This window comes from Balaenoptera musculus, chromosome 14, assembly GCF_009873245.2.
Source record: "Balaenoptera musculus isolate JJ_BM4_2016_0621 chromosome 14, mBalMus1.pri.v3, whole genome shotgun sequence".
NCBI classification, from domain to species: domain Eukaryota; kingdom Metazoa; phylum Chordata; class Mammalia; order Artiodactyla; family Balaenopteridae; genus Balaenoptera; species Balaenoptera musculus.
Genome location: NC_045798.1, coordinates 70,201,445 through 70,226,181, shown reverse-complemented (window position 1 = coordinate 70,226,181; position 24,737 = coordinate 70,201,445). Strand labels below are relative to the sequence as shown.

At 38.2% G+C, this 24,737-nt stretch overlaps 1 protein-coding gene across 2 annotated transcripts; it reads left to right on the top strand.

Annotated features, from left to right (window-relative positions):
* The first annotated feature begins 4 nt into the window (after positions 1 to 4).
* STARD6 (StAR related lipid transfer domain containing 6) lies at positions 5 to 23,030 on the top strand. Of its 2 annotated transcripts, XR_005016271.1 has the most exons (6): positions 19 to 765; positions 1,394 to 1,477; positions 3,232 to 3,564; positions 15,797 to 15,905; positions 18,483 to 18,574; positions 22,304 to 22,391. XR_005016271.1 is itself a non-coding variant. In XM_036824081.1 (5 exons), the coding sequence occupies exons 2-5, from the start codon at positions 571 to 573 to the stop codon at positions 22,506 to 22,508; spliced, it is 561 nt and encodes a 186-aa protein (XP_036679976.1). In that variant the 5' UTR covers positions 5 to 106; positions 474 to 570; the 3' UTR covers positions 22,509 to 23,030. The 2 variants fall into 2 exon arrangements, 1 of the variants encoding a protein (XP_036679976.1); XM_036824081.1 differs by lacking the exons at positions 1,394 to 1,477; positions 3,232 to 3,564 and having other exon boundaries at positions 5 to 106; positions 474 to 765; positions 15,855 to 15,923; positions 22,304 to 23,030.
* Positions 23,031 to 24,737: the final 1,707 nt, after the last annotated feature.

The window sequence follows — 24,737 nt, the reverse complement described above, 5'->3', positions numbered from 1 at the left end:
TGGTCTTTCTTGGGCGGGGAGGTTCTCGACTACCTCCGCGTCGCTACCCCGCGTGCCCTCCCCACCTCGGTCACGGCTCTGCGCGGCCGGTCTGCGCATATGCCAGGTTGAGCTTCCTTCGGCCAGTTTCCTGGGGCTTCGAGATGGGACGGGGTGGGGATGGGGACCTGGGGCCCTGGCGGCTGCCGTTTCGGTCGCTGAGAGCCAGCCCTGCGGCCACAGTCCTTCCAACACGCTCGGCCTCCCCGCTTTCAGAGCACCCCCCTCCCCGGATAAGACACCGACTCCGCCGGGGGGGCAGATCCCCCGACCACTTTTTTCCCTCCTCTTCAGCGCCTTCCCCTTCCCATCCCTGAGCCCGGCCTTCCTGGGTTTCCAGCCGGCCCCTCACCCTCAAAGCAGACGCGGGATTGGAGGAGGGAGTTTGGCCAGGGATGGGACTTAACAAACTCCTTGGGGACCTTGATTCCCAGGGAAGAATGGCAGTGACCCAGCACGGATTGGGGACCCAGTCAGGCAGCCCAGAAAGAGGGAGATTATGCAAACAGATGTAAAGACCCACTTAACAACATGTGTGAACCTGTCTACAAGGCTGGGACGGGATATGAGGTGCGAAGAATCCAGTTTCAACCGAGTGGTGTATCAGAAAAAGATGCCATCTCAGTGTTGGTTTGTGTTTATTTTCCGCTGACCCTATGGGTGAAGATATCCTTGACCATTACTGCATCTGAATATGTTCCAGCTCATCCGATGTTACATCACCAGGTAATACAACTGTAGTCTTGCTGTTTGCTCTTTTCTTCTCTTCACCCTCTCTAGCCCACTAAGCTTAACCTTCCCTTTTTTTCTTAGCAAATGAAAAAGTCCAGAAGCTACAAAATTTAGTTGAGTGGTTCAATTAAACACATGCTTATTGTGGCAGTAAGTAGTGCTAGTGATTTGAAAATGAGTAAGACAAAGTCCCTGCAGGAAGTTTACATGCTAGTGGTATGTTCCAAAAACCTGCAATTTCTTCATCCTTCAGTATCAAGTATGTTGCTGGTAGGAAATAACCGTGTTATATATGCTGGGACAAGCCCAGGTCAGGGACCAGCCAGGGATTGTTAATGGCGTGACCTTAAAAACTTAGACATTTTTATCCACATTCCACCTAAGTATCTTTTTAACCTATTCTTTTTAAAGATAATTTCTTAAAGGTTCTTTTTCATAAACATTATCTTTAATGTTTCCCTTACTACCTTTTTCTTTCATCGAGGAAACATATATCAAATGTTTCCAAATGAGTATATAAAGTATAAATAAAGGACACTGAGAAAATATTAAGGAAATTATCAAACATATTTACCTAATTCATGGATCAAAATAATTCTACTTCCACTTCATACCTTCACAGGTTGAAAGCTATGGAGATCTCCACAAGGATTTGGAGAAGAGTCCTAATAGTTATTAAAATTCTGGACTAGATCTACTAGGAAAGGTAAAGTAACCATGGGTCTACTAGGAAGGAGGAATTATAATGGTTTACTAATGCTTTTCAAATATACATGTCAACTACGTGCTGTGCCTTGCCAGAGAACTAAACACGAGGAAATAGATTTATGATCCCACCTAAAGGCCTTTAGGTGAGAGCTAAGGAAGACATGTGCTGATAATTAAACTTTAAGAAGGTTTATTCAGGCAGCTCTTAGGAGAGTTGTTTTTTTTTTTTTTAATAAATTTATTTATTTATTTTTGGCTGTGTTGGGTCTTCGTTTCCGTGCGAGGGCTTTCTCCAGTTGCGGCAAGCGGGGGCCACTCTTCATCGCGGTGCGCGGGCTTCTCACTGTCACGGCCTCTCTTGTTGCGGAGCACAGGCTCCAGATGCGCAGGCTCAGTAGTTGTGGCGCACAGGCTTAGTTGCTCTGCGGCATGTGGGATCTTCCCAGACCAGGGCTCGAACCCGTGTCCCCTGCATTGGCAGGCAGATTCTGAACCAATGCGCCACCAGGGAAGCCCAGGAGAGTTTTTTTTAAGGTAGATTTAAATGTGTCCATTTTAAGAAAAAAAAAAAAACTAACTTTTTGATCACCAAGAAGGGACCCGACACTGTTTCAATCACTTCTACGTATATTAACTCACTTAACCCTTACAATGACCCCATGAGATAGGTATTACTATCCCCAATCTAAGAAGTGAAAATTGAAGTTCAAAGTTTAAGCAGTTTACTCAAAATGATAAAGCTCGTGGTGAGTGGCAAAACCAAGATTTGAATCCAGTGCTGTGTTGTAGTATTCTTTCCACCACACCAGCCAGCTTCCCTTATTTGAAAACTGGGTGATGGGCCAAAGGACCAATGAGACTCCACCTTCCTGAGCTCATTCAAAGCAGAAACAGCATCTTACTCAACCTTTTTTTGCCACATCTGCCACAACGTCTAACCCTTAGCGAGGATTCAGTAAATGTGTTTGAATTGAATTGATGTGAATTTGATCCTCTCTGAAGAGGTAACATTTAAGCAAAGACACCAATGAAGAGGAGTCAGTCCTGTGAACATATTGGGGAAGAACATTACAAACAGAGGGAACAGCAAGTACAAAGACCCTGAGGTAGGAAGTTGCTTGGTTGTATTTGAGGAACAGCCAGGAGGTCAGTATGAGTGGAGCTAAGTGGGAGAGAAGGAGACAGGTGGGGATTGTCTTTGGAGAGGAAGGCAGGGGTCAGATCATTTAGTGCCACAGCCACTCACTTTAAAAAGATGAATTCCCAGTAACACGTGATCAACAGACTATGCTGCTTTACAAGAGAAAGGAAGCATGATTTAGCTGTTAGAAATAACAGTTTATTGAACAACTATTATGTGCCAGGCAAAGGGGTAAGACATTGAAGTGCATTATTTCATTTAATCCTCATATCAGTTCTATGAGGTTAGGTATTGTCCCAGCTTTACAACTTGAGAAAATGAGGAAAGAGAACTGTGAAATAACATGGTTCACAATTAGTCTGTGGCAGAGGCAGGATTTGACCCAGGTCTCTTTGACTCCAAAGCCAAAGCCTGCTCTTTTTACTATATCACATTTTCTCACTTGAAAGACTATGAATAAAAAGGAAGAGATTCATGCATGCCTTGCAAAAGTAGTTATTGTTCATTGCTATGTGACAGACAGAGAAATAGTACTAAAATGTAATACAGCATTTTAAAAAATTTTTGTACGATTACATTCTCACCAGTCATTTGTTTTTAAAACTTTGCAGGTAGGTGGACTATAAGGCACTTGCCCAACAAACTGCTCAAGAAATTTTAGGTTACGATCAAGATACATCAGGCTGGAAGGTGGTTAAGGCTTCAGTAAGAAAGCAAGTTAAATATGTTTCAAGAGTTTGTTTTTTAATGAGAAACAATTCATTGCAAAGACATTTTAAAAAATATTTTTTTTTACAAGCCAAAAAAAAGTTTTTACTTTTGCTTTATTTTTTGTTTTTCATTTTTTCTGTATCTGACAGCTAATTTATTTGTGGATTTTTATTTCCCTTTGAGAAAAAGATAACTGTTTACAGCAAGGCTTCTAAGAAATTCCATGGAAATCTGTAAGTACAATCTCCTATTTACAATCATTGTTTTGAATTCAATGACATTGATGTATCTAGAATTCAATGCTACTTCATTAGCTATAAAACGTTATTTGATAGTGAACAGGAAGTAGAAATTAATTATAAACTCACTTGGTTGAAATGTAAAATTAATAAAATGAGCAATATGTACCTCCTAATTTTCAAATCGGAAGACAATCAGAAAAGAAAATCACTTCTAGTGAATAATTCACTAAGATAGGAAATTTCCACTTCAAGAAATAATTACTATAAAAATAGATTGATATTTTCTTTCTAACAGTATTTCGTGGTCTTTTAAACACTTCACCTTTCCATTAAATTAATCACTTAAAGATAAAGTTTATTTCCCCAATATATTCCTCTTGCTAACATATATAATTTATTCTGTAAGCTGCTTTTAAGGATTTATTTTTTATTTTTTATATTTTAGCTCCTGAATTATTTATTTATTTATTTTATTTTTTTGGCTGTGTTGGGTCTTCGTTTCTGTGCGAGGGCTTTCTGTAGTTGTGGCAAGCGGGGGCCACTCTTCATCGCGGTGCGCGGACCTCTCACTGTCATGGCCTCTCTCGTTGCGGAGCACAGGCTCCAGACACGCAGGCTCAGCAATTGTGGCTCACGGGCCTAGTCGCTCCGCGGCATGTGGGATCTTCCCAGACCAGTGCTCGAACCCGTGTGCCCTGCATTGGCAGGCAGATTCTCAACCACTGCGCCACCAGGGAAGCCCCTTAAGGATATTTTTGAGGATCGTGTTATTTCAGATACAAGTGCTCTAAGGGAAATTGTGCTGACATTTTTAACCTTCTTTTTAAGAGTTGTTCATTTGTTGCTTGTGATATCACATTAATGCCATCAGATCATCATATGTTATGGAGAAAACCAAATATTATTTAGTTTATTTTTGAGGGGTAGGGGTCCACTCCTTCTTTTCACCACTCTGTTTTGTGCTTATTGCTCTTTTTTTCATCTGACTATAATTATCTATCTTGTGTTTCATTTCAATTTTTTTACTGTAGGGTAAAGCTGGTATACTTTCTCCTATTCATTTTAATAATTATCAGGAAGGTAATCCCTACCTTTGTTATCTAAATAATTAATGATTCTAATAGTGGCACTTTCAAAAATAGCTTGAGCAGGGAGTGGGTAAGGTCAAGCCCAGGCGCACTATGGGAATAAACTTTTGGTTGTTGTAGTTTTTTGGTGCCTTCCAGGTCAGGCCAGTGTGGACAGCAAGCTATGCATCAAAGAAACCTTGGAAGGTATTTATTCTACAGATACTTGCTGGGTACTTTTATACAAGGTGCTCTACACAATGCCTAGAGCCATTCAAAAAATAGCCTCAATAAGGCTGTTTTAAAGCTTTATTGAAATTTTTCATCAACGATATTGTACTTTTACATGCTATACTACACAGACCAAAAACATTGAAACTTTTTGCACTCACTTTAAGAGAAATGTATATGCACTGCGTACTAGTTTATTTATCAATACACAGTAATATCTTATCCCAGATCTTAGTGATTTAACAGACACTGTCTCATGGTTTATGTCATCAGGAATCCAGGTGTAGCTTAGCTTGGTGCCTGTGCCTCAAGGATTCTCACAAGGCTGCAGTCACGGTGTGGTCTGGGGCTTAGGTCGCATCTGAAGGCAGCTCTGCTTCCAAGCTCACTTACACAGTCACTGGCAGTCAGTTCTTCGTGGGCTTGTTAGACTGGGGCCCTCAGCTACTTGCCAGCTCTAGGCTGGAAGCCTTCCTCAGTTCTTGACATATGGGCCTCTCCATAGGGCTATTCACAACATGCCAGTTTGCCTCCCTCAGTGGGAGGGATTTAAGAGAGAGCAAAAGAAAGAGCAAACAAGAGAGAAGCCAGAGTCTTTCTGTAACCTAATCTTGGAAGTGACCCCCTCCCCCCATCATTTTGGCAATATTCAGTTTATTAGAAGTGAATCACTAGATCCAACCCTGACTCAGGGGAAGGGGACTACATAAGTGTGTCAATACCAGGAAGTGGAGATCACTGGGGGCCATTTTAGAGGCTGCCTATCACACATTGATTTTGGCAAACTCTCTTTTAATTCTTTTTTACAGTTGAACTATCATCCAATAAATATCAAGCACAGCTTCAAAATTAAGACTGCTAGAAGATACACAAATCTCAATTTTGCATGCTTGTTTTGTCAAGCACGGCCCACTGATTCTTCTAAATTTAGCATGTTTATGTACAGAAGGAGATTGTGACTGGAGCAGTTAATACTTTTCAAAATATCTATATTATTCTAAATCAGCTGGGGCAGATATTTAGGTTCTTCCAAAGGAAATCAATCTGAACATGTTGATCAGGTTGGTCTGCCTCAGTCGAAACGTTTACCTCCCTCAGCTTGGAATGAGAAGAAGGTGAGATTACCATCAAATAAATCAAGGGAAAAAGCTAGGGAAGCTTAAAATTTTCCAGTACTTCAAGCTTCACAGTTTTATTTATAGGGTTATAAATAATCAAAGCAAGAAACATATGCATGTTAATTTAGACTGGATGACCAAGTGTAAACATTGCACACTTTGGGGATATATAGCATGGTCTAATATGGTTTGCCAAACTAGTGTCTGGGAGAAATTATCCTTCAAAATGCCCTGTGGGGGAACATGGGTTGCATTGTCAAGTTTTTCAAAACGCTCTAGACTATTTTCTCTTCTCTAAGGTTCAGAGAAGTCCTAAAGCAAAGACATCTGTCAAACTGTAATTCAGACTCTTCCAAATGTTTTCAACAAAGAACATACTTGCAAAACATTGACCTAGATAGATAATGGGTCACTCATCTCAGATTTGGATTCTAATAGAAGCTCTAATTGACTAGGTATGTACAGAGAGAAGTGATTTATTTTTCATTATCTCCCTACTATCATTCTCTCGCATCTCATGGATTATTTCAGTAACTTCCTAGTGGATTCCTCATATATACCTTTACTCAACTACACCCCATTCTTCACACAATGGTTAAAGTAGATTTTTGAAATATAGTTCAGTGTTGCTCCCCTGCCTAAAATCTTCTACAGGCTTTATTATGCTCTGCAAGGCACTATCTGGCCCTCACCTACCTCTCTGACCTCTCCTACCACTGCATCCTTGCTCTCCTTATGCTACAGCCACGTAAGACTACTGTTTGCACGAATGCACTGAACTTAAAGCCATCTCAGAGCCTTCATAGTTGCTCTTTTCTTGCCTAGCGTGCTCTTCACCCGAATCTTTCTAAGGCTGATGTCATTTTTGTTTTCAAGATCTCAGCTTCATTGCTTCTCTTCAGAGTGACCTTCCTGGCCAACTGGTCAAAGTTCTCAAATACACCAAGCCACTGTTTACTACCCTATTCTGCTGTTACCTTCATCATAGCATCTATCACTAGATGAAATTTATCTTCTTCATTTGTTGTCTTATTTATTATGTCTCTTATTAGAATATAAACTTGAGAATAGGAACTTGAACTGGAACCAGACTAGAAATAAACTCTTGTTTATCGTAGTATCCCTAACACCAGAACAGTGTCTGTCACATAAACACTTAATAAATATTTCCTGAATGAATTTATGGACTTTAGTTATGTTATGTTGGCTGCCAAATAGAAAGCATTTAAACATATTTGTTTCCCTTATAACTACAGAACAACAACAACAAAACCTGAAGATATTTTCTCAGCACTTTCACCTTTTCTTATTAATTTCCCACCCAAAAAGCTCCTTTTGTGGTTAGCTTTGAGCACTTGCCTATATGCATGAGAAGGGGGCCAGTTCTTTGGTTGGAATTTTTTTCCTTTCTACCCTCAAGAGATGAAATACAGACCTACCAGCACACAATTCAGCTGACACATTCCCCTATGTTCCCTATTAATTCCCCTATTAATCTACTGTATGTCACACACTAAGCTAAATAATTTCATTTTTAAATTTACTCATATATCCCACAAATAGTTTCTATTGCCTGTTGTTTTTCCTGTGTATAGATCACACTTTCCATGTTTCTCTGCATGCATGCCTCACAGTTTTCTTGAAAACTGGACATTTTAGGGAATTCCCTGGCGGTCCAGTGGTTAGGACTCTGCACTTGCACAGCCGAGGGCGCAGGTTCGATCCCTGGTTGGGGAACTGAGATCCTGCATGCCGCGTGGCTCGGCCAAAATCAATCAATCAATTTTTTTTTTTAATCCTTAAAAAAAAAAAGAAAACGGAACATTTTAGGTAATATAGCAATTCTGGATACAGATTCCACCCACTCTCCCAGGGCTTCTTATTGCTTGGGCGTTTATTTGTTTAGTGATTTGTCTGGACTAATTCCGTGAAGTCTGTTCCCTCCCAGTCTGCAGCCTCAGATATACCTGCTCTGATTTTTGTCCTTGTTTTTATCTTTCAGCCTGGCATCCTATAGGTCATCCCTAGGTTAACGTAAGCCATTATTGGTCACAAGTTGTGCTTAGCACCCAAAGCCAGTAAGATTTTTACCCTTTACTGTCAATTCTGTGTGTGGCTTGGGAACTGTTTTCACAGTTCAGGGAGTTTTATGATTTTGCCCTGCATGTACCCAGGGGTCCAGTAGCTTGGAATTTGTGCCACCAGTCATTCCTCAGAGGACATAGCCTTGGGGTACACACATTCTTCCAGACCACCAGCGAGTGTGATTTTATTTTAAAGTGGTCGGAATAGCTTATTGCTCAGCCAGTGATGACTCAGAGATTATGCTTCAGTCTCTTGAGCCAGTAAGACTTCAGCCCTTCGCTACTTAATCTGTGTGTGGCTTGGGGAATGCTTGCAAGTCGGTCAAGCCACATATTGGACTGATTGCTCCTAAGTATGGGCAGCCTAGCATATCCAGCGTGATTTGTCTGAGTAAGGGCAGCCTAGTACAAAGCTCCCATTGCTTCTCGGTTAGGGACAGCCTGCTACTTCACTCTGAATGTTCCTTAGCGGCAGCCTAGTACACCCACTCTGATTTCTCCTGAGTGTGGCAACCTCGTAGATCTACTCTCATTACTCTGATTAAGGGCAGCCTAACATTCACTCTGATTGCTCTGAGTAGGGACCTGTGCACTAATACACTGAAGCCAAGTAACACTTCTACTCCGTGAGCAAGTGGGTAACATAGGGGAAGGATGGTACCATGACCTTCTCAGTTTGCTCCTGTTATTCTAGGGGTGAGGGGCAATTTAGGCCCCAGGACTCACAGCGTACTGTGCCTTGGGCAAAGCCCTCACCCTACCAGTGAGATCAGGGTGTCGGGAAACCCTAGTCTTCTGAGCAGTGCATGCGGGGAAAGCTTCTACAACATGAGCTGAGAGTTTCGGTGATGAGAGATGTCAGTGTCCTGCTGATCCCAGGATGAAACCATAGCCCTAGCCTGGATCTGGTGGGGAGAGAGAGCCCCTGTCTTCTAGTCTGCACCCAGCTGGAGCAGAGCTACCGTAGAGTGAGGGGGGGTGGCTGGAAGAAGGTCGTGGCTCAAATGCTACAGACTCTGACTTTTCCTACCTAGATTTAGTAGATTTTCTTGAATAAATGTTTCTTCATTTCCTGTGTGCTGTTAGGTCAATTTCTAGGGAATTTAAGTAGTTTTTGAAAGTAATGTTCACCAGTTCAGTGACTGTAGAAGAGGGTTTCCTTAGCTCCTCACATAGCCACTCTGGAAGTCCCACTCCCAACTCTAACTATCACATAGGAAATGCCAAAAATAAGATCACTAAAAAGCCTATCATCTTACAGGTGCTTCCCCAGGTTTATAATTTCTAGTATGCAAAAACAGGCACTTTCCACTGTTTTTCTCTTCCCTTATCCTCCTAGTTTACTGTTCAGCAGTACTCATTCACAGAAGCCATAAAAGGCTATAAAATGATTTAGAGACGCATGTTCAAATTAGCATGTTGAAACAAATGCACATTTACTAAAAGGTGTTCATTGCTTCATGAAATGATGATCTGTAAGAAACATAATTTCATGTATCAATTATCCCACATACCAGCTAAAGCTTGCTTGTCAGAAACTGTGAGAGACAAGAGAATAATTAAAATATTTTTAATTTGACTTGGTCACTTTATTCATAATGAGCATGAAGCTTTATTATAGATCTTAGTAAAATATCCAAAGAACCATTCATTTTAATGATCAATAGATATAAAAATATAGTTCTTAGATTCAAATATGACAAAATTGATATCTCTGGAGAGTCTTGAACACAGTAGATACTGAATTGCTCATTGAGTGATAGATTCAAGTATTCAAGACATAGAGATGTTTTATGTTTTCAAAGAGGCATGATATTTACATATTTTTTAAAAGCCAGTAACTCCAGTACACCTCTAACTAGTGAATTAAGATAAGGTACTTTTTTTTTTTAAAAGATAGATTTTATTCATTTTTTAAAATTTGGTTCGTTTATTTTTGGCTGCACTGGGTCTTTGTTGCTGCACGCGGGCTTTCTCTAGTTGCGGCGAGCGGGGGCTACTCTTTGTTGAGGCGCGCGGGCTTCTCATTTTGGTGGCTTCTCTTGTTGCAGAGCACGGGCTCTAGGCGCACGGGCTTCAGTAGTTGTGGCAGGCAGGCTCAGTAGTTGTGGCTCACGGGCTCTAGAGCACAGGCTCAGAAGTTGTGGCGCACGGACTTAGTTGCTCCACGGCATGTGGGATCTTCCCGGACCAGGGCTCGAACCCGTGTCCCCTGCACTGGCAGGCAGATTCTTAACCACTGCGCCACCAGGGAAGGCCAAGGTAAGGTACTTTTTAACTAGTAACCTACCCTCTACCCAAGACACAACTTTAATTATATTTCATAATCTTATAGGAAGCAGAATAAATAATTTCTGCCTTGCAGTCATTTAATACCAATAACAAACTTTTCTCACCTTTACAAATGACTGGAAAATGAACAATTAGCCATTGAGTAGACAGTCTAAACCAGGAGTTGGCAAACTTTTTCAGTGGAGAAGCAGAGAGTAAATATTTTAGGCTTTGCAGCTCCTGTGGTCTCTGTTCTAACTACTTAGCTCTGCCATGATAGCACAAGAGCACAATACATAAGTAGACATAGACAATACATGAATGAATAAGCATGGCTGTGTCTCAGTAAAACTATTTACAAAAGCAGGAAGTAGGCTAGATTTGTCCTATGGGATGTAGTTTGCCAACCCCTATCCTAAACAGAAGATATCAAAAATCACAAATCCTCAAATGCTGATAAACTTATATGTATATTAGGGACTCTTCTTTCCTCCCATAACAATTTTCATATCCAAGTCATAGAAACACATATGTAAACTACCCCCCAATGTATTAGTATAATATAGTGAAAAGAGTATGGGATTGAGAAGCAGTCAGAGTTTCAATCATGCATTATTATGAACTCAAACACATGTTTTTTCTCTTCCATTATAGTTTATTAAACAATATTAAATATAGTTCCCTGTGCTATAAACCTTTTTGTTTGTCTATTTTATATATAGTAGTTTATATCTGCTAATCCCAAACTCCTAATTTATCCCTACCACCCCCCCCCCCTTTCCCCTTTGGTAACCATAAGTTTGTTTTCTATGTCTGTGAGTCTGTTTCTGTTTTGTAAATAAGTTCATTTGTATTATTTTTTAGATTCCACATATAAGTGATGTCATATCATATTTGTCTTTCTCTGTCTGACTTACTTCACTTAGTATGAAAGTCTCTAGGTCCATCCATGTTGCTGCAAATGGCATTAGTTCATTCTTTTTTATGGCCAAGTAATATTCCATTGTATATATATATATATATATATATATATATATATATATATATATATATATATATATATATATATACCACATCTTCTTTATCCATTCATCTGTTGATGGACACTTAGGTTGCTTCCATGTCTTGGCTATTGTAAATAGTGCTGCTGTGAACATTGGGGTGCATGTATCTTTTCGAACTATGGTTTTCTCCAGATATATGCCCAGGAGTGGGATTGCTGGATCATATGGTAACTCTATTTTTTAGTTTTTCAAGGAACGTTCATGCTGTTTTCCATAGTGGCTGCATCAATTTACATTCTCACCAACAGTGTAGGAGGGTCGAACACATTTCTTAATGTCTCCAAGTCTCTGTATTCTCATCTGTAAAATGAGAATAATAATTATATAGATAAGGGTTGTGAGGTTTAGGTAAAATACTTTACACAAAGCTCTTAGCACAGTGTCTGGCACATATTAGGTGTTTAGTAAATGGAAGCTCTAATTATTATTATCACAAAGCAGCTTGAGGGTAAGAAACATTTTGTCTTGCAGCACCCCTGTAGCCTCAATACCTGGCACATAGTAAGTGCTCAATTAAATATTTATCTAATGAATGATAAACAGAAAGATGTAAACATTTGAAATTAGATCTCTACCTCATAGCTATACCAATCTAAATTCCAGTTGACTTACAGGCTTAAATGTGAATACAATATTTAATAATTAGACAATCTTAAAAGAAAGTCACAGTATTTTAAGACTTTTCCCTACAATAAATGAATGAATGAATGAATGGAGTGAGGAAGACTATGAGGTCAAAACAGGACGTTCCCCAAGACACTTAATTTATAAAGGCATGATTTCCAGCTATGACTTTTCAGCAGGGTATCTAGACTTATTTAAAATGATGTTGTTCATTATATTCAGTTATTCATTAATTACTTTCTAGGTGCTGGTAGTATAGTGGTGATCAAAACAAAATGCATATACTTGTAAAGCTTATAATCTTGACATCTCAAGAAAAAAACCTCTTAAAGTTAATTTTTCATTATTTTATCCAGCAAATTTGCTCCTCAAGGAGTTTTTAGTCTTTGTAAGAGAGAAAAGTACATAAATACCTATAATACAAGGCAGAGTGGGATGACTATCATAAAAGAATCAATATATGTGAAATAATAATGGCTAACATGTATTGAACAGTTAATACATGCCATGTACTATCCTGTAAATATATTAATTTATTCAGTCCTCATGACAGCCCTATGAGGTAAATATTACTATCTCTACATATGAGAAACCCAAGACTTCGAATAAGTAACCTGCCTAAGGTCAGATAACTGGTAAGAGCTAGAGCTAGAATTTGAAAACAGGTGGGCTGACTCTATATGCTACTCTCCTAACATTTTAATTTTATTGCCTGTGTGTACTAGCAACTGTGAAACATCAGCAAAATCAAATATTAAGTATCTCAGCGTAAAGAACTATGCAGATACAGGTGTAAAGTATTATTAGAATTATTACAAGCCAACTTCAATCAAGAGAGTTTTTAATAAGTTCCTGTCTTTTCTAGGGAGCTTCTTTCAAATGTCAGGGAGGCTCTGCAATAATATATGGGTATGCTCAGGCCCTACACATGTGTGGAAACTTGATATGTAACAGATAAGGCATTACAAAAAAATGGAAAAGGATGAACTATTTATAATCAATTGTGCTAACATAAGTGATTATTTATATGTAAAAAGTAAAATTAGATGCTGACCTCACACTATCCACCATCCATATACACAAATATCCATTCCAGGTAGATTAAAGTCCTAAATGTGAATACAAACTATAAAATTTTAGAATAAAATGTATGAAAGTAGCTTAATGATCTTGAAATAGGGAAGGATATCTCGTAGAAGACATAAAAAAGCACAAACCACAATGGAAAATATTGGTCAATTTGACTATGGTAAAGTGAAACACTTCTGTACCAAAAGAAATAAGTGAAAAGGTAGGCTGTAGCCAGAGATATAATATTTGCAATATACATAATTAATAAAGGATTTTAATTAAAAATATAGAGAACTTCTATATTAAGCATTTAAAATATTATACAAGAAGTATAGCTATCCATATGCATAAAATTTTAAAACAAAGTTTTGAATGAAAAAAGCAAAATGCTTTTGTAAATTATATGTAATGTATGTACTGTTACTTAAAGTTAAAAATCAAAACTTCCTCTCCAAAATAGAAGAAACAAAGCAGCTGATGCCTAAATGTCCTCCATTTCAATATTCTCCATCCCTAATTTTATAATGAATAACTATAAAAGGGTTTGGGCAAACCTTCCAAAAAAGAGCTTCAGCACATTATTCCGCTTCTTACCTTGATTTTTTTTTTTTTGCTTTCTATCTCTTCAACACTTATCAAACCATCTAATAATTGTTTGATTATATGTCTGACTCTCTGCTAGGCTGAAGTATATATATAGTTAACCCTTAAACAACACGGGTTTTAACTTCGTGGATTTTTTCTTGATAAATACATATTACAGTACCGCAGGGTCTGCAGTTGATCGCATCTTTGGATGTGGAACTGTGGATATGGAGGAACCACAGATACATAGATCCGACTCCAAAGTTATACACGGATTTTTGACTGCATGAGGCTCAGTACCGCTACCTTTCACGTTGTTCAAGGGTCAACATAATAAATAGTAAATGTCTGATCACTCAGTCAATAAAAGAGTGCTATTAAAAGATTAAGGGTAGTCATTATCAGTAAATATATAGTAAGTGCTTAATAAAAGACACCTAATTCGATGTTAGTTAGAAATACAAAAAGGTTAAAAATTCTTTATCCTCAAAATTTACAATATAATTAGAGAGAGAGAGAACAGATTAATAAAAAAAAGCAATCTAGGGAGGTATATACAAACCCCTTAACAATAGTTTTGTGCTTAAATTTTAACTGTTTTATATCTGCCTTCTTTTTCAAAGGACCTGATAATTATTCAGGTTGTTTTGTCACTGTCTTCTATAGAGCTTAATAATAAGCTCTTAAAAACTTTGTAGATCTGAAGGAAGGAAACCTTACATACTAAGAAAATTTTAGGATATCTCACAGAGAAAACTAGGGACCAGCTGAGCTTTTAAAGAGAGACTAACATACAAAAAAATAGTCTAATGACTTACTTGTTTACCAAATCATAAAAACAAGGTTCAGAGGAAGAACTCTTCATAAATATAACAACTATTTTCTGTAATAATAGCATTTAGTTTTTACCTCACTTCCTCCAAAAATTTTAACTTTTTAGAGGTTTAAAATTTTGATTTTACTTAAACCTATCTCCTTAGTTTAGAAAGTATGATTAACAAAGAGAGAAAGTATGGCCAATATTATTCAGATTTCATTTTCATTTAACAACCTACTGCTAAATAGTGGGTTTTAATCCAGTTTTCTCACATTGTCCTAACTTCATTGATTGTGATAGCCCAACCCAATTCTATTGATGGATTAACATAAAGGTTAGTTACTTCTCCAAATCTTGACATGTGAAAAATAAATGAAATTCAGAAGTCAGTGTCTATAAATGGAGTTTAATTGTAACACAAGCATGCCCATTATATATTGTCTATGGCCGCTTCACTGATACACTAGCAAAGTTGAATAGCTGCAACATAGAACATGAAGCTTGCAAAGCCTAAATTATTTACCATCTGGCCCTTTACTGAAAAGTTTGCTGACCTCTGCTTTAGACCACATTACATCCTTCAGTTAAGAATTAAGGCCACAAGATATTGCACAACCACACAAACTTCTCATCAGTTACAGTGGGCTTATGATAAATACAGTAGGTAAATGTTTATGAGAAAGAGTTTAGAAAAATTCTAAATGAAAGTAGCCCCTTTAAAAAGACAGCTATAGGGCTTCCCTGGTGGCGCAGTGGTTGAGAATCTGCCTGCTAAGGCAGGGGACACGGGTTTGAGCCCTGGTCTGGGAAGATCCCACATGCCGCGGAGCAACTAGGCCCATGAGCCACAACTCCTGAGCCTGCGCGTCTGGAGCCTGTGCTCCGCAACAAGAGAGGCCGCGATAGTGAGAGGCCCGCGCACCGCGATGAGGAGTGGCCCCCGCTTGCCGCAACTAGAGAAAGCCCTCACACAGAAACGAAGACCCAACACAGCCAAAAATAAATAAATAAATAAATAAATAAATTTTTAAAAAGACAACTATAGAAACATTATAAACAAAATTTGTAGAAAAATGAATTTTTAAATAATTTATATTAATTATTACAATGCATATTTATATAAACCTGGCTACTTCCAATTGAATATTAGTATTTTAAATTGCTGATATTACCTTCAAGTTTTCTTTACATTATTTGCTAAATCAGTGTACTTTATACTGTGATAGCATTATATTTTCAACTTAGACCAAACTTATTAAATTTTGAATTTTCTTTATTTCGTTAACTATAGATATCGTGTTGAAGGAATAATTCCAGAATCAACATCTAAACTATCTGATTTCCTCCAGAAACCTGAAAACAGAGTCACATGGGACAAATCATTTAAAGTGTACAACATGGTACAAAAAATTGATTCAGTAATTTACTGTTTACTATTGGACTTTCACTGTATGAATACACTTTTAGTTTTCTATGTTAGTGATTTGAGTTTATTAAATCTGTATTATGTGGACACTTTGTATTTTATAGATTCAAATCAAGTTGAAATTTTTATAAAAAGCTTAAAACTTCCTTCTTTATTAGTCAAGAGTTCAATTCCAGTTACCTTTATTCTGTTTTAAATGAATACCACATTCTGAACTTGGTCAGCTCTCCTGCAGATGTGTGCCTTCGGTTATTGAGGGGACTGAACTCATGGATTCACTTCCTTCATTAGGTGGAATAAAAAGATTAAGCATGCCTTGTTGACGGGAAGTCAGTAGATTTATCTTAGTCATAATACACTAGATAACAGGAACATTGTAGACACTATAAGGACTTAAGAACAAACAGCATGTGACTTTTTTAAAGAGTAAGTGTGAAATAACATTATATTGTGGTTTTAGAAACACTTTCAAATACATTATCTCAGAAATGAAGAGGGAGAATAAAAACAGAAAAGAAAAATATAGGTAATGGAATAGAAATTTAAAATCATAGAGGTGAGAGAAAGAAAGACAGAATGCAAGAGGCAAATAGGGCTTAAAAGGGGAGAGAAGATCAGGGTGAGATGAGGGTAGAGTGAAAGCTCAGGAGGAGAAAAAAATGAATGAAATGAGAAAGACTGTTAGCTGGTAGAAAGATGGAGAAACAGGAAGAAGACAGGAGTGGGGTGAGCGATTCTGAACTCTGGTACAGCAAAGTATAGGTCTGACACTTATTAAGACTGCTAGACTTCACGGTATGTAAATTATACCTCATAAGCGGCTTTTAAAAATTGAGTCCTACTGTTTGGCTAATAATAACTTTATTAGAAGGAGCTGGTAAATGTGAATGTTGGAGTAATGCAAACTTAACCTGTTGCATTTGTAAAATTCCACATCACTGAGTCTTTGGTTCTTAGAGTCTCCAAGCTGCATTTCACTCATCAAAACAAATGGCCCACATATCTGCCATCACCTTATCATTTATTTAGAACTCTGTAGGTTAACTTTACCTCCTTTTATTAAACTGATTTTGAAATCTGGGATGGGGGTGAGATTGTAGAAAAGCCCAGAAAGGTAAAGCAGTTTCATCTTGTAGAGAGGCCTTGAAGTTCTTATCCACAAAGAACACCTGTCCATGACCTTCTTGGGATTTGAACATGGCCCATCACAAATGAAAATCTGAACATTGGACTGTTTCATTCATGATTGTATGATACTAATTATACAGTTTCATTAGCATTTCAGATATTTCTGCTGTTGCTGCAAGTCAGCTGTAATAATAGAAAATATACTAGATTTGGCATCAAAAAACTTGAAAACAGATTCAGAGGAATTTTGTGATTTGCCCAAGGTCACCACAGCCAATGTATGGTATAACCAGGACTTATACCTGATCTCCTGATTCCAAATTTGATGCCTTTTCCAATATACCACAGTAACTCTGAATCACATGATACTGTGAGAAGAATTAGTCTGCCTTCCAGTGAATGTTTGTAGCATTCACTTCCAGGGGTGAATTTTAATTGACTCATTCACCCCATTGGTGAGGAAGGGATTCCTACTCTAGGGTTATGGTGGTGGTCAAACACATGACACCAGCACTAGACAAATGAGGTCAACAGCACTTTGTTAATCCTTAATCACAGCCCAGGAAGGACTGTTAAGACTTTGTTAAATTAACATTTGTTAGTGGAGCACAGGGTGCCAATAGTGAGCCAGGTTCAACAAATGACCATAAGAGAAATTGAAATAGAGAAGTTTATTACTCACAGGTCCTGGAAGAAGTGTACAGCATACCTCAAGGGCCCCACGTGGCGAGGTCAAGGCAGGTTGCAGACAGAGAGAGGCAGGACCTGAGGCACATGCCTTTGTTAGTGTCTGTGGGTGGAGTGCTTTGGGGTTCCTGGGCTAAGGCCAGATTGATCAATTGGAACCAAGAAGAGCAGGGTTTTGGTAAGCTCCACAGGGGGCATCTTACCTAAGGGGCTCACAAGGGGAAGGCCCTGGGAAGTGGGAGAGACAGTTGATCAGAAGCGCTGTTGGGGAAGTCATATCAGGAACTTACGTTTGCTTGTGACTCTGAGGGCTGTTATCTGGGGGTGTCACATCAAATATTTTATTTTAAAAATTTATAAACCAAAACGTCTATAAACCCACTATCCTAATAGAATAGTCTCTTTCTTTGTGATTTCTGCTTCAAATCTCAGACAGTAATTGAACAATACTTTTAACAGTTTTTCCTGTATGTGAAAGATAACAGCGTCTTTCAAAGTACTACATGAAAAAGTTTGAGAGGACAGTAGTGATCATACTGATATTTTTTCATTTTTGGCCTGTGTATACATTCAAATGTGCAAACATACATACATATGTATAAAACTAATGTCACTGCTGATAATAACTAAGTTAAATCAAGTGCTATGTCATACATTTTTTAAAATATGCTACTGGAAACAGAATTTTTCATCTTTGTGGAATAAGTTTCATTTTAATTTTTTTTTAATCACTTAGCTACTAGTGGATTTTCCAGCATATCCTTCATCTTCAAATTATATCCGTGGTTGTAACCATGCTTGTGGCTATATATGTTCACCTCTGCAAGAGTAAGTGTTATTGCCATATATTTATTTTTTAACAGTTTTTTAGTTCAATTTGTAATTTGTTAACTAACTCACCAGAAATATGTTCTGGTATATTCTCTTGGGAAAAAAATTGCCCCTAAATACAATTTTGAAAATAATTTTTTAAGTATTTTTGTCTTAAGCATAATCAGAATGGATAATTCCCTATAAAGTATGATTTGAGGTTTCTGGCACTAGTCACATATATACAGACATCCTCACCCCCTCCTACTAACCTTAACCTGATGTTTTATGTTTCTCCATTAGAGTCACTTCTGTGAATTATTAAGGAATTTTTGCAAATTAAAAATAAATTCTCTAGAATCATAATGCAGTTACGTTTATCAGCAATGAATGCTTTACCTTGAATAAATTCTTTCCAATGGACTACCTACTGAGAACAGATACCTGCAGAATGAGCCATCCAATAGGTAAATTCAGAAAGGGAGAAATTAGAGATGAGTCACTGCCCACAGGTGGCCAGCCTAGGGATAAGATGGTAACATCCAATACACATAGGCTTTAAATGCATATATATTCATTCAATGTATATCATTCTACAAATTCGTTACGTTTTAATTTTTGTTAAATGATTTTATATTAAATAAAAGATATTGACACATAAAACCAGGTGTAAAACTTTAAAGTGGTCAGATATAAACCACTCAATATGAGAAAAATATTTATGTGAAGGAAGTCAAAATAAAATTATATTTAGCCCCGTACTCCTTAATATTTTCTCTACTGAATTAGAGAACTAAAAGATATTCACAAATATTTACATTAATGGACAGGATCATTGATGCAGATGATGATGTTGATGACGATATGGCCTTTCTGCCCATCCATCAGTTTTGTATCCATGGCCAGGACTTTATTCTCCACAGCAAGAAAGAACAAAACAGGGAAGGATTATTACTCCAGATCAGCTAGGTACATCAGCTGCTGGTGGGGACTCTGGTTGGGAAGCTACACAACCTAAAGTGTGCTTCACAGGCAAAGTCCCCTTCTTGCTCCTTGTCACCATTCCCTTTCCACCGCAAAAAGCATAGGACAGAAGCTCTGATTTAGATATCCCACCTAGGGTGGAAACTCTGCCTAGCATCCTGCTGGAGAAGGGTACTGACAAAAAAGTAATTTTGTACCTTCTCTTTCCATGCAGCCCAAGTCCTGTAGTAAACTTATAAAACATATTATCTGTAGTAAAGGTACTCTACAGTAAATGTTGGAAAGGCTTTGTTAAGTGTGTAAAGCCCTAGTAAACTCAAATAGAGATTTAAGACCATACAAACTGCTAGTGAGTCCAGCCATTTGAGACAATGTAAAAATAGTCTAAACTCTGCATAGAGAGGGTGTAAGAATATAGACACTCACGGTTTGTTGGAGCAGAGGTCTTCAAACCCCCCAAGAGAATTTTGTAAAACTGTATACTGCCTTGCACATTTTTAAGTTGATATTAAAATCTTTCATAGCATTATGTTAAGAGGGTGCAATTTCCAGCATACTCTAAATCCTGACATTTAAAAAAAATGGTTATATCACCCTTCTAAGTGCATCCAATGGAATCTAAATACCATAACAACTTGAAACCCACCATTAGATTATCAATTTCAAAATACATATAACCTTTAACAGTCAGAAAGTTTATGTCATTTCTTTTCTCCTTGATCCCATATTTTTACTCTTTTTCCCTTGCATAATTTTATCCTAATAGAATACATCTTATGCTTTGGGTTCTTTTATTAATCACTATCTATCTATTTTCTATCATACCTCAGCAAAAATAAGTACCTAATTTTTAAAATTTGTTTTATTTTCTATGACCCCAAGTATCTAAATGTTAAAAAATATATATGTGTACTGGTTTAAATTGTTATTGTTACACATTGATAAAAATAAAAATATATTACGTAATTGTTCAATATAAAAGCAAATTGTTATTGGAAACACATATTATTAGCAAAACTTAGCACTTACTATGTGCCAGACACTGTTACAAACAATTTACATATACCAAATAAGTCAATCATTTGAGCCTCACAATTACCTCACGAAGTCGGTTGTATTACTGTCCCCATTTTGCAGAAAAGAAAATGGAAGCCCAGAGAGATTAACTAACTTTCTCAAGGTTACACATAGGTAATAGCAAAGCTCAGCTTCAAACTATGCAGACTGGCTTCAGAGTCCAGAGTCCATGCTTCTATCAGTTACACTCATTTAACTGTAAAAAACATGGGACAAAAGCGCTGATCTAGATATCCCATCTAATAGAATGAGACAACATTTAATATCAAGTCTACTTCTACTTTGCATTTTTATAAAATAAGCATAAGAAACTTTGTTCACATAAATGAGTGAGTTAAAATGGAGAGAGTGTAACCCTAGCACTGTCATTCAATCCCTTGAAATTCTTCTGAGTTATGTACTGTGAATTACATAGTGACCTATAATCAAAAATTGTTTTTAACGACCTATCAGGTGACAACTCAATTAGATCCTTACATTTTATTGAAAGCAAAGAATTGACATGACTTGGTAAGGTTTTATTACCCAGTCATCTGTCATTCACTTTCTCAACTCACTTCCAATAGATTGAATTTTCCCTTTAGCATCTCAAAGATTTTTATATGCCAGAGTAAAGCACCTTGGTACCATTCAGTATTATTCAGGGGGGAATGACAGGCATCCCTTGGTTCTGTAAAGCAATAGAAGGGTGGTGTGAACAGGCTGGTGGCAAGAGAAAAGCCAACATCTCCATCAGAAACGTATTCTCAGATCAGTTTAAGGAAAAGTTACATGGAAGTTAGAGATTTGAAAATTTATTCCCTTAAATGTTATTCAGTCTCTCATACCCCTTGGCAAGTCTTCATATACTCTAGTTTGAAGATCACTGGGTTAGAGTGTAAAATACTACAGTCTTCTTGGAAGGCAATTTGGAGATAACATTTCAAAATGTTAAATGCACAAAAACTTTGACCTAGAAACTCAATGTAAGTATTTATAGAAGTGCAAATGGATACATTACAAGATGCTTTATTGCAGCTTTATTTACAGTGGCAAAAAGTGAGAAACAACCCCATGACGGTCAATAGAGGACTGGTTAATAGACTATGAAATACCATGTGCAGTCATGAAAAACAATTAAGCTGATCTGTATAGACTGACACAGAAAGAGGTGCATGATATCATACTAAGAGGAAAATGAAACTAGTTCCAGAAAAATAAATATGTCTCATTTTTGTAAAAACAAGAATGTACATGTGCGTATATGTGGGGTATATATACATATATGTACATACATGCTATCTTTGTATATCCATAGACAATAACCTGAAAAGGTACAGTCAAAGTTATAAATAGTGATTATCTCTGGTGAACAGAGTGAGGGGGAATTGTGAAAATATAAGCATATATTACTTTTATAATTTTAAAAAGTCAATAAAATGACAAAAAGGAAATGATAACTAAAACTGAAGACTTTAAGATATAGTCTGACTACTTAATATTTTTATGTAAAATAGTTATTTATGAGTGTGCAAATCACTCTACATTTTTTTTCCTTCCTTCCTTCAGTAACTGTTTACGCTGTCATAAGCACTATATGGGCAGTCATTGGTGAATAAGATGAGAATCCTGCTCCTTATAAACTTGTAAACTCAATAGATAAACTTAAAAATTCTTTATATTTTTTAACTCTTCCTTTGTTTACAGGAACCCAGCATATTCCAAACTAGTGATGTTTGTCCAGACAGAAATGAGAGGAAAATTGGCCCCATCGATAATTGAAGCAACAATGCCTTCCAATTTAATAAGCTTCCTCCTCAATGTAAAAGATGGAGTAAAAACACACAAAATTCCATCAGGACGTGGATGTCATGATCATAATGGGCATTCGTCATTCCTAAAGAAGAAATGAGGCCATTTAAAATCATGTGTGGCAGTTAACTGCCTTTTACTTCTAAGTCAATATGCATAAATACTGTTACACTATTCTCAACTGTATTCTTGAACAAACTACTGAAGGTACTTTGTGAAAATAAGAGCTCATAGTTGCACAAGAGAAGCATTAAATATAGTTTTTAATCTCATATAAGAATAATGTTAAACAACAAGTGTTCTTAATGCACTTTTATCTTTTGCTTTTTTTCCCTGGAAAATGCTCTGCAAGAAAACATCAATAAGAACGCATATACAGTCAGAGGTCAGCATTAATTAAAGATTAAAATATATTTTAAATTGTTTTCCTTTCACTTACTGCTTAAATTGATAACTGTAGGAAACATGAACATAAAAATTGAAAAGAATTCCACTAAAATGTTTGACAACTGCTATCTGGAATCTGCAGCTGAATCATGAATCAATTTTTGGTTTGGCCAGAATGTAGTAGCCCATTCCCCCCAAGTCCTTCCTCATAAAACTAGAAGACCTGCACTTACCACAACAGACAAGCGTAGGAAGACTCCAGCATAGGTGGCAAGAAGAAGGCAAACTGGCCAAGGACCTGGGGACTTGAGGAATGTCTTAGCAGTGAGTTCTCTGGGTTTCCTTATCGCCATCCGTATATGCCAGACGGGGCGCTGCAGAAGCCTCCAACTTGGGACTGCGGACAGGAAAGAGGAAAAAAGAGAGAGGGGGGAGGCTTTAGGAAAAAGCCTGCTTCTCTGCTCCTCCTCGCCATAAGACTGCTCACAAACCAAAGGGGGGCCCAGCAGAACACCAGCCAAACACCAACCTAAAAACTGCGCCTACCCCGCCGTGTGGGCAAAGCAGAGCGAATCTGCCACCCCACCTCATCTCTGCGCCGCAGAAGCAGGCGGTGGTGCTTGGACACCCCCAGCCTGCGGTGTCGGCAAGGTTGAGCAGGGAGCTCATATTCCACCTTCCGTCCGGCAGAGGCAGGTGTGGTGCTTTGATATCCCTGCTGGGGTGGTGGTAGTGGGATTCAGTGGCAAAGTGAGCTTCCACCCGCACCTGGCAGCAGCAAGATTTAACCAGCTAGGTCAGGGAAGAGCTAGTCACCAGTCAGCTTCCCTGATCCTTGGTGTCACCAAGGCCCAGCACGATGTGAGCCTCCATCCCCACCCAGCACCAATGTTTTCCCCTCTATAGTGTGTTGAATGGTGACCCCCAAAAGGTACATCCTTGTCAAATCCCTGGAACCTTGAATGTGACCTTATTTGGAAAAAGGATCTTGGCAGATGTAATAGTTAAGGACCTCAGATGAGATCATCCTGGATTATCAGGCTCTAAGTCCAGTGACAAGTGTCCTCATAAGAGATGCACAAAGGAGAGACATGTGGAGAAGAGGAGGCCATGTGAAGACAGAGGCAGAGATTGGGGTTGTGCAGCCCTAAGCCAAGCAACACCTAGAGCTGCCAGAAGCTGAAAGAGGCAAAGAAAGATTCTCCCCTAGAGCCTTCCGAGGAAGTGTGGCCCTGCCGACACTTTAATTTCAGACTTCTGGCCTCCAGAACTGTGAGAATAAATTTCTGTTCCTTTAAGCCACCAAATTTGTGATAATTTGTTAGGATAGCTATAGGAAACTAATATACCCTCACTGGTGTCATCAGGGCTCAGTGGGAATCTGGGCCTCTGCTCCTAGCTTGCATCAACAAGGTGAAACAAGGTGTGGGGCATGGGGTCAGTCAGCACTCCACTTCCCCTTCCCCTCCCTCGTGTCATCGGGGCTCAGTGGGGAGCTGAGCTTATATTTGTGCTTGGAGGCAACAAATCTATGCAAATCAGTGCCCATTTTTGCCAGGAAGGGGAGCTGAGCTGCCCCCTCACATCTGCAATGAGGGTGGGTCAGTGCTCTACTTTCACCAGGGTGGTGAGAGCAGGGCCTAGTGGGGAGCCGAATGTACATACCCACCAGTCCTCGCATTACACCTCAACTCGGAGACTGCCTGCTGAGATGGAAGGTTCAATAGGATCCAGAGTCCTTTGGAAAGGAAAGAAGAACATCAGAATGGGTAAAAAGAGGTGAAAATGTCAAATGTCATATACTATTCTCAGGAGTATATTAAATCACATTTGATGGTTGACAACGGTACAAAAGCAATTCAGTGGAGGAAGGACAGCCTTTCAGCAAATGGTGTTGGAGTAACTGACATCCAAAGGCCTAATCCTGCACTTTGTACAAAAA